Raw genomic sequence first — 19,067 nt, 5'->3', positions numbered from 1 at the left:
CTCTATTGGAAAATCGGTACTATAAAAAACATGCAGATAATTTAACAGAGAATATAACATTACACATGGTCAGCTCTTTTAAAGCGGAAAGCCCACAGATTTAACAATTTAAAAAAAAAAAGTTACATTTCCGGCACCTGCCGGGAATGTAACACTCCCATTGGTTGTGCTCTCAACCAAACTGTCAAACCATCCAATGGCTGGTATCATAACTGATCACATGTGCAGCATCATGGCAGAAGATCAAACAGAGGCCAAGATGGCGGCTTTCTTTGGCTGAAAACAATAAGAGGGTTTACTTCCACTTTAAGGTTGAACCAGTTACTTTAGTGACATGTCACAATCTCTTCTTCATCTGTAATGGTGTTTAAATGGAATGATAGTTGGGCAACTTCCATCAATAGCACTGCAAAGTAAAAATAAAGAATTCTTGATCACAAATGGAATTGCAATAGAAACTAGCATAAAGGATTTTACAAAGCATTAGAGCAAGAGTGTCCAAACTATGGCCCAGGGGCCAAATCCAACCCACTGCAAGATTGTATCCAGCATTCTGATGTAAGAAGGGACTCTAAAGGGGGGACTCTGAGGTAAGGGGGATGTCAATGTAAGGGGGGCTTTGATGGGGACTCTAATGAGTTCATGTTTATTTGGAATTTATTAACTTTGTGTTACTGAAGTTTTGTTTTTTTTAATTACAAAAAAAAAACAAGTAAAACATATCATTTCATTTAAATTTGATTTGTTTATTTATGAAATTGATTTTTTTTCAGTCCACAAATATTTGTGAAATAGATGATGTGGCCTTCCTACTGAAAAGTTTGGAGACCCTTTGTGACGGACCTAGTCAGGACAGAGGCATTTAGAGGGGACTGAATGCAAGCCTCTTGCCCACCGATTATGGGCCCTGGCATTTGGGGGGACAGTGCTCTTTGTGAGCTGTATGCCCGGAGACCCTAGAGGAGGTGTTACTTTGGATTCAGGTCCATGTCCCACCAAGACACACAGACTCTGGGAATCCTTTATTTGCCATATTAGAATAGTGACTGATTCATACTGTTAGGACTCATACTGTTAGATGATAATGTCATCAACTCCAGTCACCTGTTTGTTGTCTGCTATAATGTGTTTATTGTAACTAAGTCTATTGTGGGCTCTTAAGAGTCTTTTCCCCCATTGTTGTTTGTGTTAATTAACTCTGCTACTGTGTGAAGCTCGGTGACCACAAGTCTGTCCAAAAGGTCCTGTCTCATTCACCTAGGCTGGATAAAGGATTAGATAATTAGCTCATGTTAATTAGGTTAGGTTTTAGTCATCCTGCTGTATATATTTGTGTGAGATCTCAAATAAAAGATTATTCCTGATGTACTCCAAGACTGGTGTTGTCTAGTTCTTGGGGGTTCCTATAGCCAGATCCATTGGACTCGTGTTCCAGGACTTAGGAAGCGGTATACTGATGAAAGCACTCAAGCAGAGTGTGGGACGTTCCGTCACACCCTTGGATTAGAGCAATGATGTGAGGCATGTTCATTTAAAAAAAAAAATAATAATATATATATATATATATATATATATATATATATATATATATATCTTACATCATTGAACTATAAAAATACCTCTTATATTTTATTGACAGCTTGTGTAAATCTGAAACAAAAAGTTATGGAAATATTATCATAGACTGATTCTGAATACAAAAATTCTAAATATGTGGAAAGAGTTTCTGGCAAAATAGCGGTTTAAAGTTTACCCATCAAAATAAACACGCCTACATTCACATAAGCAGGGGCCCATTAATAATTAAGCCACAGCTCTTGTAAAATTTTACTTTAAATATCTTTCAAGGATTCCATCACTTAACTGTCGTCTTTCGCGTTTTATTTGAAGTCATATGGAGGACTGACCTTATAAAATACATCTGTCACTTTTTACTACATTTTAAGTGTATATATAACAGATCTCTCGACAGAAGATTGTTTTCAGCATCAGATGGAATGATCATTCAGTACATTTATATCATAGTGTAGTACATATTATATCGTAAAGTAGCCATGAGTCTGTCAATATTGAACAACAGTACTTGTCCGGAAAACTCTACTATATGCAGTGGTTCATCTTGCTTGATGCCTCCTGACAACTTCAACAAAATACTTAGCACCGTCTTGAGTGCCTCTATCACAACACTGCTGGCACTGGTCATGTTTTCTTTGGGCTGCAGTGTGGAATTTAGGAAATTCTGGGGTCATATCAGATATCCATGGGGTATCATAGTAGGATTCCTCTGTCAGTTTGGAATCATGCCGATTGCAGGTTTCACACTAGCAATTGTATTCAGTGTCCACCCACTTCAAGCTGTGGTGGTGCTTATCATGGGATGTTGCCCAGGAGGAACCGGCTCCAATATCTTGACATACTGGGTGGACGGAGACATGGATTTAAGGTAAGATAATGAACACATTTTAATCACTTGTTAATATTGCGTGAAAGGGGAACGTAATTTTTATTTTATTTCAAAAATATTTTTTGTTTCGTTCAAAATATATGTCTACGAATCACTGCACTTATAAATTCTTACTAGGAGATTGCTTACAAGATTCATATTTCAGTGAATGGAATGAGGTCAGTATGTTGAATTGGCTACACATATATTTCACATAAAATTAAAGAAAATTTTAAAGGAAAGTACAAGCCCAAACCATGTCAGATAGGTGTTGGAGATTTTTAAGTTTCAAGGGTGTTTAAATGGCTCCTGAAGTGTAGGAAAGGCCATTTTTAAGTGGAAGTAAACCCGCCTATCATTTTCGGCCAAGGAAGCTGCCATCTTGGCCTCTATTTAATCCACAACTGCCATGATGCTGCACGTGATTAGTTATGACACTAGCCATTGGATGGTTTGACAGTCTGGTTGAGAGCACAACCAATGGGAGGGTTACATTCCCGGCATGTGCCGGAAATGTAACTTATTTGAAACGGTTAAATGGATGGGTTTACTTCCGCTTTAACTATCCAGAATCTGTTCTTGTGCCAACAAATGCCCCATCTCCTTTAGCCCCATTATTTTATGTGTTTTTGTTTCACAGCAAGAACAAAATAGACTGTGAATAAAAGTAAAACTAAAAAACAAATATTCAATGAAAATAATTATATAAAATACTCGCTAACAAGTATGTGCTCAGTGAAAGAAAACTAAAAGTTACTGCTGCTGCTGGCACAGAAATGTGATTTACACCTTACCTATATGTTGCAACGTTAAAGATAAAAACTGTGCTTGCGCATTAGATTGTAAAGATTATAGTGAACAATCTACTGCGCAGGCACAATTTTTATATTTAAAAAATAAATATTAACACTACAGTATAAAACAACAATCAAATACACAAAAAACACTAAATGAAAAACTAATCTACCCTATAGATCCACATACACAAAAACACACCGTCTAAAAAAAAAATTGTATTTTTTTGTTGCAAGCAATTTTTACCTAAGCAGTTCAATGAGCAAAATTGAAAATGTTTGCTTTGGTGAAACTTCACAAATGTCTAAATCCATTTATTCGAAATCACTCCACTCATCTATGGTAGGTGTTATGACTCATGACCATAAACACTTTTATCTGATTAACAGAGCACTAAAAAATAACAGTACAGAGTGACTGAGATACGATAAGTTACAGTAGATAAGACACTTAGATAAGTCACACTTACACACATAGGTAATTTGCACCTGTCATGATTGTTGAGAGCTGGGCAGTATATGTTGTACAAATGACTGCTAGGAATACTATAGCCTAGGCTGACCAGACGTCCCCGTTTTCCGGGGACAATCCCCGGATCGGGGACACTCTCCCTGGACCGAATATGTCCCCGGTTTTATCCCTGGATTGGCGCCGCAGCAGCCATGGCACTATTTTCGGCTGCTCAGTCTCAGGCGCTTTCGCATTTTAGCTCCGGCCACCCGGGAGTCGGGCTGTATCGCCTGTTGCCCATCCCATCAGTACTTCCTGGCTCCTCCCTCACTCCGCCGCCTGTCCAATCAGACACTCCGCCTCAAATTGGGGTCCGCCCAACCCCGCCCACACTCCAGCCTCCTGCATGCAATGCATGCACTGTGCTCAGTCTACTCGTGAAAACCAGCCTGAGAGGGGAGGCATAATTGGTGAGTGAACCATCCGCTCACTCACCAATTAGCTACATATAGCTACATACAGCGACATACAGCGTGCAGTGAGATAGGAACTCCCCATCTGCTGCGGGAACAAAAATAACTTGGGATGAGTGCTGCTCGGCCTTTCACAGGAAGCCTTGTATTTGTGTGAATGAATACAAGGCTTCTTCTTATTGAATGGGGCGGAGATCAAGATCTCTACCTTAGCCAATCAGAGGAAGTCTTGTATTCATTGATGAAATGCAAGGCTTCTTGTGAATGGCTGAGCAGTGCTCAGTCTGACTTGTTTTTGTTCCGGCAGCAGACAGCAAGTCCCCTTATTGCTGCTGAGGCTACATACAGTTTATACAGTGCTGACAGTGGTCACCACAAGTTTGTTTGGGCCAGCTTGGCCCAAAGAACTATTTAAATTGTAGCAAGGTCTTTGGCCTTGTCCAATCTAATGGGAACTTTCCAGGCCAAAGATAGCTGGCATCCTTCTGTATGTGGTGGGTTATGAGGCATAGTAGGTGCAAGGTAGAAGTTATTGGGCACCAGACACTTCTTGAAAGTAAAAGAGGTTTTATTTCTCTTAACAGTCCTTTTTGTAATCTTTGGGGGAAGGAGGGTTAGGGCAAGGACACCCTTAAGTAGCTGTAAATTCAATTGGCAGACTCTGAGACTTCAATAGGAAAACAGCCATGCAGGGAAAGGCCCCAGCAAGGTGCCACATCTGCACATGCAGGAATGCTGTCTCCTATGGCAACAGTCTTTAACAATTCCCAACTCAAACGTAACAGCTGCTCTGCAAGCGTCACCTCCGCTGGTTGGGTCCCTGACTTGATCACTGCCTGAAGTTTCCTGATTCTCCTCCGTTCCCATTCGGTAAGAATACTCCTCAGGTTGGACTGCAAGCCACAATGCCATTCATGCGCTGCTCTCTTACTTCTGGATAGGCGCTCAGACAGCCTAGCAACCAGATGCCCCCCAGGATAGGCCCAATCTTCGGCCTAGCAGCCCGGGGCACACGACACACATCCACCCAGACGGCTGTCCAGGTGACACGCAACATAGATCACCTGACTCCATCCGAATATATAGGTTCTCCTAGCAGGCCAAGGGATTCAAGAAAACCCCTGCCAATTGGCTGAGACACCCCACATACCCATAACTCGACCTTGGGTTGCTCTTCTCATATCTAGTACCACCAAGTACTTGGCCACCTAGCGGTAGAAGAGAAAAGTGCAACAAGGCCTATTCTAACTAGCTACATGCTCAGTGTCCATGACATGTTACTGTGCATTAACTTTACTTCAAATGGACTACATTTCCCAGCAGGTCCTTTTCTTCTTCCAAAGGCAACTCTGGGCACACTGGGCATGACTGCATCTCAAGCAACAGGCAGTCAGGCCAGGATGCAAAGGACCACAATTCGGGCCATAGGCCCCCTTGCAAAAGTATCTTCAGTCTGTCCACATGACAGCCAAAGACAAAGACACTTTCTTCATCACCTGCAACCAACAATCTATTACTTTGATGAGACTTCACCAATAATATCTGGGATCTGGCAGTGTTACATCTTCTCCCTTTGGCATTTACAGTGACAACATAATATTTAGCATCTCTGTTGTATGGCCTGCTGAGGATCACGCTGTCCAGATTAATTTTACGTCCGTAGCCCCAGGTATTTAGCACTGAGAGGTATCTCTCAGACATCTTTGGTGACAATTCAGAAAGTCGATCTTGAGACGGATCTGAAGGAAATCACGGATGGCTTCATCCACCCATTGTGTTTCCCTCTCCAGAATCTCTTCTTCCAGGTGAGAGGGAATGTAGGGATATAAGTACCCATAGTCTTCTGCCACTTTCTTTATAATTATATGCTGAATTTTTGGCAGCCAAGGCAGGTTCTTAGGGTCTCCATACCCGGGTAAAACACGGGCATCTTGGGCACACAGGACTGAACACCCAGCAACCACATGCGGCTTACGAACGGCTTTTGGGTTAGGCATAGGCGTAGTAGGCCGAGCTTTGGGGACCCAGCAAGTCTCTTGATTCTCTTCAAAGGACTTGGCAATGCTAATCAGCAGAGCTGCACTGGCTGACAGCATAATCTGCACACTTGCGGTAGTAGTAGCAGGTGTTCCGTCCTCCTGCACAAAACTGGTTAACTCTTCATCACTCTCTCCCCAATTCTTTGAGTAAGACAAAGTGTCCGAGAAGATTTCCGATAGTCTATCAGGCGGGATGTCCGAATCTGAGATGGTCGAGCACTCTTCGGCTGGGATATAATTGCGCTTGGCTCGCGCCTTAACTGGCACCTCTATGACATCCCCTGTTATGGCCACTGGTATCACATCTCACTGACTTACCCGGCCCCGATGCTTTTCTCTTGGGTGGCTCAGACATCAGTGCAAGTAGTTGGATTCGACCTCGGCCTCTAGGTGCGATCGGTTTGCTGGGTCCTGGGGCAGTCGTTGCGGCAAGGGTAACAACCTCCTGCACGACTTGGGTGACAACCGACGGGCTTGGGGCATCACTCTCCGATGGGATGGCAACATTCTTATCCCAATCAACTCCTAGGATCCATGGAGGTAGAGTTGGAGGGACGACCTCAAACAGGTGCTCTCCACAGCATCCACAGACAATCCAAGGCCAGAACATTTTCCACAAATCAATCCTAGAGACTAGAAGCCTCCAGCCGTATACAGGGCAAGCTCACCCTTCGGTGCGTATCGCACTCCGGTGTCAGTAAGGACAGGTTTTCCGTCACTCGGACCGAAACAGACACCCGAAGCGTACTTTCGCCAATCTGACATCTCACTCACGAACTGCGCCATCTCCTTCACTAACCCACAATCAGACACACATGGCAGCACTTCCTTATCCTCCTCTGCAGTGTGGAGACTCCTCCCCCTGCCAGCGGATTGGTGCAAAAGTTCTTTGGGAACTGTGTCGCCCACCTTCTTCTTGCCACTGCGTGGCAAAACTGTAATGGAGTCCATTTTGGAGCCTGTATTAACCCTCACAGCGCTGGCAGGGAGTGTCAAAAGACCAGGCTGATCTTTTCCCCCAAGCAATGAGACTTGGTGGTTCTTCCCCACATTGATAGTACACATGACAACACAGTCTATAAGAAGGGTAAATGTTATTTGCCACCTTCCCACGGAGCCAGACGAAATCCCAATGGAGCTGAAGCCGGTTGCTATGGGCGACTGCTGCGAGGACAATGCCTTAGCCCCACGTTGGGCACCGAATGTAGCAAGGTCTCTGGCCTTGTCCAGTCTAATGAGAACTTTCCAGGCCAAAGATAGCTGACATCCTTCTGTATGCGGTGGGTTGTGAGGCATAGCGGGTGCAAGGTGGACAAAGTTATTGGGCGCCGGTAACTTCTTAGATGTAAAAGAGATTTTATTTCTCTTAACAGTCCTTTTTGTATTTTTGGGGAAAGGAGGGTTAGGGCAAAGACACCCTTAAGTACCTGTAAATTCAATAGGCAGACTCCGAGACTTCAATAGGAGAACATCCATGCAGGGAAAGGCCCCAGAAAATGTAACAGTTCCTTCAGTTTCACTACAACTGTCTCTTGTAGTTCTTCAACACTGAGCTCCCGGTCTCTCACTAGACACTCTGATTCACTGACTCAGAATCCCTTGAGCTCCTCTAATTTTTGCGGTGGTATCTCCCTCAAGCGACACCCACGCTTCCCTGCTGGGTCCCTAGCTTGGCACTCCAGACACTTCTCAAGTTTCACCCCTGCTCAATGGCTCAGTCCTTAGCTTGACACACAAGGCTGCTCTGCAAGTGTCACCTCCACTGGTTGGGTCCCTGACTTTATCACTGCCTGAAGTTTCTTGATTTTCCACCGTGCCGTTCGGTGAGAATGCTGCTCTGGGACTTGCTTCAGTTACTCACTGTGGTCCCTGGTAAGAAGGTGATTGGTAACTTTGTGGCAACAGCTTCCTTTCTACCTCCGACCACTGACAGGTTCTCCGGCAGGCAGAACATCACTTCTGGCTGGACTGCAAGCCGCAATCCCAACCCTGCGCTGCTCTCCTACTGGATAGGCTCTCAGACAGCCTAGCAGCCAGATGCCCCCGGGATATGCCCAATCTCTGGCCTAGCAGCCCAGGGCACACAACACACATCCACCCAGACAGCTGTCCAGGTGGCACACAACATAGATCACCTGACTCCACCCGAATATATAGGTTCTCCCAGCAGGCCAAGGGATTCAAGAAAACCCCTGCCCATTGGCTGAGACACCCCACATACTCATAACTTGACCTTGGGTTGCTCTTCTCTAATATAGTGCCACCAAGTACCCGGCCACCTAGCAGTAGAAGAGAAAAGTGCAACATGGCCAAACTTAAGGAGAAATCAATAGATCTCTATTAATTAACCAGGATAACGCTTCCTGGCAAGTAAATTTGTGAGGAGCTCCCTGCCTAAACTACAGGGCGCTACAAAATGAAAAGTAACATGGAGTTATGCTTTAAGCTTTGAAAATAAAAGATAGCAGCAGATTGGTTGTCATGAACATCTGCTCCAGATTCTGGCTGCTCCAGTTTTAATAAATACCCTCAGGATGCAATAATCCTTAGCAAGTAGATTTCCATTTAATGTACTAATTTAAGTGAAAGATTAATTTTTAATCGCTGCTACAAATTACTGCATTTTGCTCTTTTCCTTGCTAAATCATGAAATCCACACATATATTTCTAATTTGGCTGTTGACTTTTTCTAGGGTAAAAGAAGCAAGCTTTAACATATTTTCATTTGATTTTATTCACAGTTTAAGTATGACCACCTGCTCAACATTGTTGGCTCTTGGCATGATGCCTTTATGTCTCTTTTTGTACACAAAAAAATGGGTTGATGCGGATTCCATCGTTATACCTTATGATACCATTGGTAAGTATATCAACTGTAACTGTACTGTTTGCTGACTGATGTCCTAATAATATTAAATAAGACTGCTACTTATCTATTTTTGGATGCTGGGCAAGGAGAGAATGTGTGGGAATTTTCTTTAGCTATAGCCTGCTCACGCTGTAGCTACCACCTATTAGAAAATGTAATCTACTACACAGGGAGTAATTACAAAAAAAAAAAAAAAGAAACTTTCACAAAACCCTGTGCAGAAGATTAAAAACAAAAAACAAAAGCAATTGTATTTGTATGTATCTAATTGATTAAAGTTAGACATAAATATTCTTTAATAGCCACAATGGACATAAAGCCACGTTTTGTGCATCAACTGTCTTTTCAAACTCAGTTATTACCTATAAACGTTGCAGTGACATCATCATTGTGCTGTACATAGCTTGTGCTAAGAGAAAAGGGTCTACCCGCTACAGCCCAAAAAATAAAAATAAAAGAAACTGCGGGGGAAAAAAATTCTATATTCAATATTATCATATAATCCAGGATGACTGATAGTATAAAAACTACCCTACTGACTCAGCTTAACCACTTGACCACTGGGCACTTAAACCCCCTTAATAACCAGACCAATTTTCAGCTTTTGGTGCTCTCACATTTTGAATGACAATTACTCAGTCATGCAACACTGTATCTATATGAATTTTTTGTCCTTTTTTTCACACAAATAGAGCTTTCTTTTGGTGGTATTTAATCACCGCTGGGTTCTTTATTTTTTGCGCTATAAAAGAAAAAAGACCGAAAAATCTGTAAAAAAATAAAATTTTCTTCGTTTCTGTTATAAAATTTTGAAAATTAGTCATTTTTCTTCATATATTTTGGCCAAAATTTATACCGCTACATATCTTTGGTAAAAATAACCCAAATTAGTGTATATTATTTGGTCTTTGTGAAAGTTATAGCGTCCACAAGCTATGGTACCAATATCTGAAAATTGATCACACCTGAAGTACTGACGGCCTATCTAATTTCTTGAGACCCTAACATGCCAGAAAAGTACAAATACCCCCCAAATGACCCCTTTTTGGAAAGAAGACATTTCAAGGTATTTAGAAAGATGCATGATGAGTTTTTTGAAGTTGTCATTTTTTCCCACAATTCTTTGCAAAATCAAGTTTTTTTTTTTTCTTTTTTTTTTTTTTCACAAAATTGTCATATTAGCAGGTTATTTCTCACACACAGCATATGCATACCACAAATTACACCCCAAAACACATTCTGCTATTACTCCCGAGTATGGCGATACCACATGTGTGAGACTTTTACACAGCGTGGCCACATACAGAGGCCCAACATGCAGGGGAGCACCTTCAGGCGTTCTGGAGCACCCAGGCCAATTCTGACATTTCTCTCCTACATGTAAAAATCATCATTTATTAGCTAGAAAATTACATAGAACCCCAAAACATTATATATGTTTTTTTAGCAAAGACCCTAGAGAATACAATAGCAGTCATTGCAACTTTTTATCTCGCATGGTATTTGCGCAGCAATTTTTTTTAACGCGTTTTTTTGGGAAAAAAAACTGTTTTGTGCTTTACAAAAACCAAAACAGTAAAGTTAGCCCAATGTTTTTGCATAATGTGAAAGATGAAGTTACGCCGAGTAAATAGATACCTAACATGTCACCTTTCAAAATTGCACGCGCTTGTGGAATGGCGCCAAACTTTGCTACTCAAAAATCCCCATAGGCGACACTTTAAAATTTTTTACTGGTTACATGTTTTGAGTTACAGAGGAGGTCTAGGGTCAAAATTATTGCTCTCGCTCTACCGATCGCAGCGATATCTCACATGTGTGGTTTGAACACCGTTTTCATATGTGGGCGGGACTTACGTATGCGTTCGCTTCTGCATGCGAGCACACAGGGACAGGGGCGCTTTAAAATTTTTATTTTTTTTTTTATTGTTCATTTTACTTTATTTATTTTAGTTTGATGCTTTTTTCCAAAAAAAAAAAAAAATTTGACCACTTTTATTCCTATTACAAGGAATGTAAACATCCTTGTAATAGGAATATGGCATGACAGGTCCTCTTTATAGTGAGATATGGGGTCAATAAGACCCCACATCTCACCTCTAGGCTGGGAAGCCTGAAATTTAAAAAAAAAAAAAAAACTATCCTGGCTTCGATCGTAGCTGTGAGTCGGTAGAAGCATGGGAGGGGGGACATCCCCTCTCGCCTCCCGTAAGAACGATCAAGCAGTGTAACAGCCGCTATGATCATTCTTATGGTGTAGGGAATCGCCGGCTGAAAAAGATGATATCTGAATGATGCCTGTAGCTGCACCCATCTTTCAGATATCCCCGCACAAAGTCAAGGACGTTGTATGACGGCCGGCGGGCGGGAAGTGGTTAAAACGCATTTTTTTTTTAACACAAAGTTGTCCATTTATACAATATTTCTACCACATAACATGTACATACCAAAAATGACACCCCAAAATAGAGCATGGCAGAGTATGGCGGGGTATTGCGGAGTATGGCGGGGTATTGCAGAGTATGGCGGGGTATTGCAGAGTATGGCGGGGTATTGCAGAGTATGGCGGGGTATTGCGGAGTATGTCGGGGTATTGCAGAGTATGGCGGGGTATTGCAGAGTATGGCGGGGTATTGCAGAGTATGGCGGGGTATGGCAGGGTATTGCGGGGTATGGCGGGGTATTGCGGAGTATGGCGGGGTATGGCGGGGCTTTGCAGAGTATTGTGGGGGTATTGCAGAGTATTGTGGGGGTATTGCAGAGTAATGTGGGCTTTGCAGAGTATTGTGGGGGTATTGCAGAGTATTGTGGGGGTATTGCAGAGTATTGTGGGGGTATTGCAGAGTAATGGGGGCTTTGCAGAGTATCGTGGGGGTATTCAGAGTATTGTGGGCTTTGCAGAGTATTGCACAGCAGAAGGGATGGCTGAGCATGGATGGATGGATGGATGGCTGGATGTCTGTGCAGCGCTGTGGGCACTACACATACAGCCCACAGCGCTGCAGACATCCATCCATCCCCCTCCCCGCTCACTGTGTACCGATCGGTACACAAGAGGGGAGGAGAGGAACCGGCGTCATCGGATGACGCCGGTCTGTTTACATGTGATCGCGCCGTCATTTGACGGCGCGATCACATGGTAAACGGCCGCGATCAGCGGCCATTTACCGGTATCCGTGATGCAGAGGACCCGGCGGTCACGGATGTGCTCGGGTGCGCGCCCCAGGGGGCGCGCGAGAGGGGAATTCCGGGAGGACGTCATATGACGTCCTCCCAGAGTTAAGCAACCACCCTGAAGCCGTCATTCGGCTATGGGCCGGTTGTTAAGTGGTTAAATAAAACTGGGGTTTATGAAGCCATGGGAAACATGCAAACAGAAAAAGTAAACCAAAGGTTTGAATAGAAGCTTCAAATGGAACGCACTGCGGTATGAGTACAAAAAACTTAAATCGATACAAAAAAAGACACATGTAAACGTTACAGCTGGCTATTGAGCCACAATGAACAAAACCTTCACCAAAAGTGTAAAAACATTATGGCAATGTTGTCACAATATGAATAAAAAAGCCCGGGCTAACTTACACACAGACATCTACTTCTCACATACACGCGGGGTGACTAGAAGTTTGACAGTCTGTGAATAGGCATCTGGTAATACTAAGTCCTGGGGAGCATGAAGTTCAAGGATCCCTTGAATCAACTGTTGAAACAAAAATGTCACAAACTCAGAGCCAGAAATGCCACTGGCTCTGCCACAGTGAACCAACAGTATGGACAGTGCTGAGATGAACTGTCTAATAGTTATTCATGTGGATGTAAGCAGACTGTTCCCAAATGGATATGGTGCAGACATGGAGACTGTCAGTGAAAGAGCATATAGGTGGAGATAGATTATCTCTGATGAGTGAAGCTGCAGCAATGTATTGATGTGGGAATCTATATAATCAAAACACAGTGTAAAGCTATAAAGCAGGACAAACCTTCCCATGGATTGGTCTCATCCGTTATGCAGTCTGCGCCAATGGTCCGTCCATGACCATGAAATGTTACCATCAAAAGGCTCACAAGGCCTCCCAATTATGCCCCGTACACACAGTCGGACTTTGTTCGGACATTCCGACAATAAAATCCTAGGATTTTTTCAGACGGATGTTGGCTCAAACTTGTCTTGCATACACACGGTCACACAAAGTTGTTGGAAAATCCGATTGTTCTGAACACGTTGACGTAAAACATGTATGTCGGGACTATAAACTGGGCAGTGGCCAATAGCTTTCATCTCTTTATTTATTCTGAGCATGCGTGGCACTTTGTCCGTCTGATTTGTGTACACACGATCGGAATTTCCGACAACGGATTTTGTTGTCGGAAAATTTTATATCCTGCTCTCAAACTTTGTGTGTCGGAAAATCCGATGGAAAATGTGTGATGGAGCCTACACACGGTCAGAATTTCTGACAACAAGGCCCTATCACACATTTTCCGTCGGAAAATACGACCGTGTGTATGGGGCATTAGTCTTACGTTCCATGACACCATTGGAATGAACCTCATCCAGGTATATATTGCTTGGAGCTCTTTCACACTGAAACTGTGCAGTGGGGCTGTATAGTAAATCTCTGTGGTACCGTGATGCTTGACCAGTTCCATGCTATGCAGGGTGAAGCGAAGAAAAAGACTGCATATGTGCGGCAAGAGAGCCGGGCTGTAGGACACCGAGATGTCAATACCTTTTTGGAACTGGGGACCAGCTGCGTGGAAGAAAATTGTGCCAAGGCCCAGGGGTGAGAGGGGTGAGAGGGGTGAGGGGGGTGAGCGGGGGTGCGCAGAGGGTAAGCGATTTTTCATGGGCTATTTGTTGGGGCAATGGCTGCTGCTTTAATCATCACAGCGCCATGGTTAATATGGTGTGAGGATGATTGAAGCGCATTATTTCTATTAATACATTATTTTAATTATCCAGACATAGACTGGGCGGAGGGAACCGCGCATTCATTTAAGGCTCGCCAGTTCCTCAATGTCTTGCAGGACAATTTTATGGGTCAGATGGTAGACGCACCAATTAGAAATAAAACATTGCTGGATCTACTGATTACCAACAATACAGACCTGATCACGGATGTGGAAATATGGGGCAATTTAGGTAACAGCGATCACAGGTCAATTAGTTTCAGTATAACTCACACAAATAGGAAACCTAAAGGGAATACATAGACACTGAATTTCAAAAGCGCCAACTTCCCTAAACTACAAATCTTGCTAAAAGGCATAAATTGGGATAAAATATTAGGAACAAAGAATACGGAAGAGAGATGGGTTTGCTTTAAGAGCATATTAAATAAGGGCATTAGCCAATGTATCCCACTGGGTAATAAATTTAAAAGAGCGAACAAAAGTCCTGGATGGCTTAACTCCAATGTAAAAATGCATATAAAAGCAAAGGAGAAGGCCTTCAAACAATACAAGGTTGAGGGATCATCCTCAGCATTCAGTCTTTATAAAGAATGCAACAAGAAATGTAAGGGTGCAATTAGGACGGCTAAGATAGAACATGAAAGACACATAGCTGAGAAGAAATTCTTTAAGTATGTAAACAGTAAAAAAGGGAGCACAGACCATATTGGCCCCATAAAGAATGAGGAAGGACATCTGGTTACAAAGAATGGGGAGATGGCGAAGGTATTGAATTTATTCTTCTCCTCAGTCTTCACAAGTGAATCGGGGGGCTTCAGTAACCAAAACTGCAGTGTTTATCCTCATGACACAACACAGGAAGCACCTCCATTGTTAACAGAGGACAGAATTAAAATTAGACTTGAGAAACTTAACATTAATAAATCACAGGGACCAGATGGCTTGCATCCGAGGGTACTTAGGGAACTCAGTCAAGTGATTGCCAGACCGTTGTTCCTAATTTTTACTGACACTCTACTGACTGGAATGGTACCAGCTGATTGGAAAAAAGCCAATGTAGCAGCAATATTTAAAAAGGGCCCAAAATACATCCCTGGGAATTACAAACCAGTTAGCTTAACATCAATAGTATGTAAACTCTTGGAGGGGATGATAAGGGACTATATACAAGATTTTAGTAATGAGAACGGTATCATTAGCAGTAATCAGCATGGATTCATGAAGAATCGTCCTTGCCAAACAAATCTACTAACCTTCTATGAGGAGGTGAGTTGCCATCTAGATAAAGGAAGGCCCGTAGACGTGGTGTATCTGGATTTTGCAAAAGCATTTGACACAGTTCCCCATAAACGTTTACTGTACAAATTAAGGTCCATTGGTAGGGACCATAGGGTGAGTACATGGATTGAAAACTGGCTACAAGGGCGAGTTCAGAGGGTGGTGATAAATGGGGAGTACTCGGAATGGTCAGGGGTGGGTAGTGTGGTTCCCCAGGGTTCTGTGCTGGGACCAATCCTGTTTAATTTGTTCATAAATGACTTGGAGGATGGGATAAATAATTCAATCTCTGTATTTGCAGACGATACTAAGCTAAGCAGGGCAATAACTTCTCCGCAGGATGTGGAAACCTTGCAAGAAGATCTGAACAAATTAATGGGGTGGGCAACTACATGGCAAATGAGGTTCAATGTAGAAAAATGTAAAATAATGCATTTGGGTGGCAAAAATATGAATGCAATCTATACACTGGGGGGAGAACCTCTGGGGGAATCTAGGATGGAAAAGGACCTGGGGGTCCTAGTAGATGATAGGCTCAGCAATGGCATGCAATGCCAAGCTGCTGCTAACAAAGCAAACAGAATATTGGCATGCATTAAAAAGGGGATCCACTCTAGAGATAAAATGATAATTCTCCCACTCTACAAGACTCTGGTCCGGCCGCACCTGGAGTATGCTGTCCAATTCTGGGCACCGGTCCTCAGGAAGGATGTACTGAAAATGGAGCGAGTACAAAAGAAGGGCAACAAAGCTAATAAAGGGTCTGGAGGATCTCACAGCTCTTTGCAATGGAGTGTAGCGCTGAGAGGAAGTCTGTTCCTCTCCATAGCAGGAAAACAGACAGTTGTCAGCACACTCAGAGAGAGAGCAGACGTGCGTGCGTGTGAAGCTCCGGCTTCCAATAGCTCTGGCCATCCGGCCACCTTTAGCCCTCCCTCACCCAGGACTATCCCGGACCCCCAGCTATAGTCACCGGGACCCCCCTTACCCAGCTACGTGACCGGGAACGGACGGGATCCCGGACCCTCCCGTCGCTTCGCCAGCCCCACACTCACCGCTCATCACGCCGTCACGGCAAGATCACTCCCTGCTGATCAGCTGTCAGCCTCCGGAGCAGTCCCCACAGGACACACCGCAGCTCCGGTCAGCTCCGCTAACGCGGCCCGCCGCTCACCCCCCAGCCTCCATCGGAAGCCGAGCACTCCATCCCACCGGGCCCAACCAGCAGACGGGGCCACAACCACCCGGGAGCCGAGCATCAGGACAGCCCGTGGCTCGGGCCTAGCTTGTCGGCCATCTTGGTCCACCCAGGAGGCCGCAATCTCCACCCTCTCCAGAGCTCAGCCAGTTCACCACCCAGCAGGTCAGTACCAGGACCCGCTCCCTACCGACCCTCCCAGGTCTGCACTGACCTACCTCAAGGTAAGATCCATCATCCCTCAGACCCCCCTCTGCCGATCCACGTCCCCCCCTCCCAGGGCACCACCGCAGCCGCCGTCCATTTACCCCCACTGCTCTAAGTTACTAGACTTGGGGGACAGACCACGGCTGCGGCATAACCTTCAGCAAGCCAGCGCTTCATAACCCTCCCACACCCATCCAGGGGCTCTGTGCCCTATCCACCGGAACACCCCTGCGGGGACACAGTTTTACACCAGGGACCAGGATTCCAAGGCTGGCCTGACTAGCGTCCTCCATAGATCCTCCAAGACGCAGGCACCACCCGGTCAATCAGTAAGCCGGCACCCCCCCACTACAAATTGCTCCCCCTCCCCCTCTCCTCCGGATCTCCTGCTCAGTTAAGCCCACCGGGTACCCTAGTAGTTGATCCAGGCTCCTCAAGCCGATCGCCCTTCGGGGGGTCAGGAAGGAATTTTTTCCTCTGCTGTAGCGATTGGCCAGCTCAGCTAGGGGTTTTTTGCCTTCCTCTGGATCAACAGGAGGGAGGTAGGCAGCCCCCCCATCACCCCCAGTACTACACACCATCATTCAGCCGGCAACTATATCTCCAGCAGCAGAAATAGCCTCCAACCCCTCCATCCCCCAGCAACTCAGCATCCTCCTTCAGCAACAGTCTTTATCATCATGTGCAATTTCAAGTACACTGCGGATGCCCTCCACAGGCTAAGAAACACCGCCTTAACTTTACCAACCGCCACTCAAAAAAGACTAAAAAAAGAAAAATTATTATGGACCAAACCACAATCGACCATCAAATACAAGGAGACACCAATCCAACCACAACAACTAGCATGCGCCCTGATCAACACCAGATCTGCAGTCAAGCACAGACTGGAAATCCACGACTTCATCACCGAAAACAACATAGATTGCCTCTTCATTACAGAAAGCTGGCTAACACCCGACTGCAAAACCATCCTAACGGAACTGGTGCCTGAGAACTACAGCATCCTAACTGAGCATAGAATAGGAAAAAAAGCAGTGATCTTCAAAGCGCACCTTGTGTTCACCAAACATGTGATCGCAATCTCAGCTCTTAAATTAGGTATTTACAGCATTTATATTTATAAATCATTCACAGAGGGGGACACTGCAATAGGAGGCAGTGCTGATGGTGTATACAGGTTAGTGTTGTGAGAGCAGCAGGAGGGGGGAGGGGCGGCTCACACACAGACAGAGAGGGGAGGGGGAGGAGGACACAAGAGCAGAGAGGAGAGCAGATAGCAGGCTGTTGATGACAGAGGCACGTAAACTGACCACAGTGTCGGGTCTTAGCAGCCATGATACACTGTGGTCAGTTTAGAGAGGGGTGGGGAGAAACTGGCAGGATCAGCCAGGTTTTTTAGGTGTTACAGGGGGCCAAAGGACACAGGACAAGCACTGTGTCATATAACATGCTTTAAAGAAGCATGATCCCTTTTTTTTGTGTTAACAAACGCTTTAAGGCTATTCATAGAAATTGGATCATTGCCCTCCACTTGATTATGGCCTATGGCCACATTGTGACCCCTGCAGATTGCTGGGAAAAATCAGTCGTCTGAAATGATACACAGTACATATATATATATATATATATATATATATATATATATATATATATACACACACTATCACACAAAAGTAAGTACACCTCTCACATTTTTGTAAATATTTTATTATATCTTTTCATGAGACAACACTGAAGAAATTACATTTTGCTACAATGTAAAGTAGTGAGTGTACAGCGTGTATAACAGTGTAAATTTGCTGTCCCCTCAAAATAACTCAACACACAGCCATTAATGTCTAAACGCAACAAAAGTGAGTACACCGCTAAATGAAAATGTCCAAATTGGGCCCAAAGTGTCAATATTTTGTGTGGCCACCATTATTTTCCAGCACTGCCTTAACCCTCTTGGGCATGGAGTTCACCAGAGCTTCACAGGTTGCCACTGGAGTCCTCTTCCACACCTCCATGATGATATCACTGAGCTTTTGGATTTTTTGCATTTGATGCAGTGTGCGACACATGGTCTGAGCACTGACAGGCTGACCCCCCACCCCTTCAACCTCTGCAGCAATGCTGGCAGCACTCATATGTCTATTTCCCAAAGACAACCTCTGAATATGACACTGAGCACGTGCACTCAACTTCTTTGGTCGACCATGGCGAGGCCTGTTCTGAGTGGAACCTGTCCTCTTAAACTGCTGTATGATCTTGGCCACCGTGCTGCAGCTCAGTTTCAGGGTCTTGGCAATCTTCTTATAGCCTAGGCCATCTTTATGTAGAGCAACAATCCTTTTTTTCAAATGTAACACACCTGCTCCCATTCACACCTGAGACCTTGTAACACTAATGAGTCGCA

The 19,067-nt window shown here is 44.3% G+C and overlaps 1 protein-coding gene across 1 annotated transcript in view; it reads left to right on the top strand.

Moving 5' to 3' along the window:
* The first annotated feature begins 2,054 nt into the window (after positions 1–2,054).
* LOC141129878 (ileal sodium/bile acid cotransporter-like) overlaps positions 2,055–19,067 on the top strand; it is a 37,178-nt gene continuing 20,165 nt past the window's right edge. Inside the window, exons 1-2 of the mRNA XM_073617921.1 lie at positions 2,055–2,443; positions 8,942–9,060. Of these exons, the coding sequence (XP_073474022.1) occupies positions 2,055–2,443; positions 8,942–9,060 (508 nt within the window). The remainder of the gene's footprint in view (positions 2,444–8,941; positions 9,061–19,067) is intronic.

Source organism: Aquarana catesbeiana, linkage group LG02 (assembly GCF_042186555.1).
Source record: "Aquarana catesbeiana isolate 2022-GZ linkage group LG02, ASM4218655v1, whole genome shotgun sequence".
Taxonomy (NCBI): Eukaryota; Metazoa; Chordata; class Amphibia; order Anura; family Ranidae; genus Aquarana; species Aquarana catesbeiana.
This window is presented reverse-complemented; position numbering and strand designations above follow the sequence as displayed.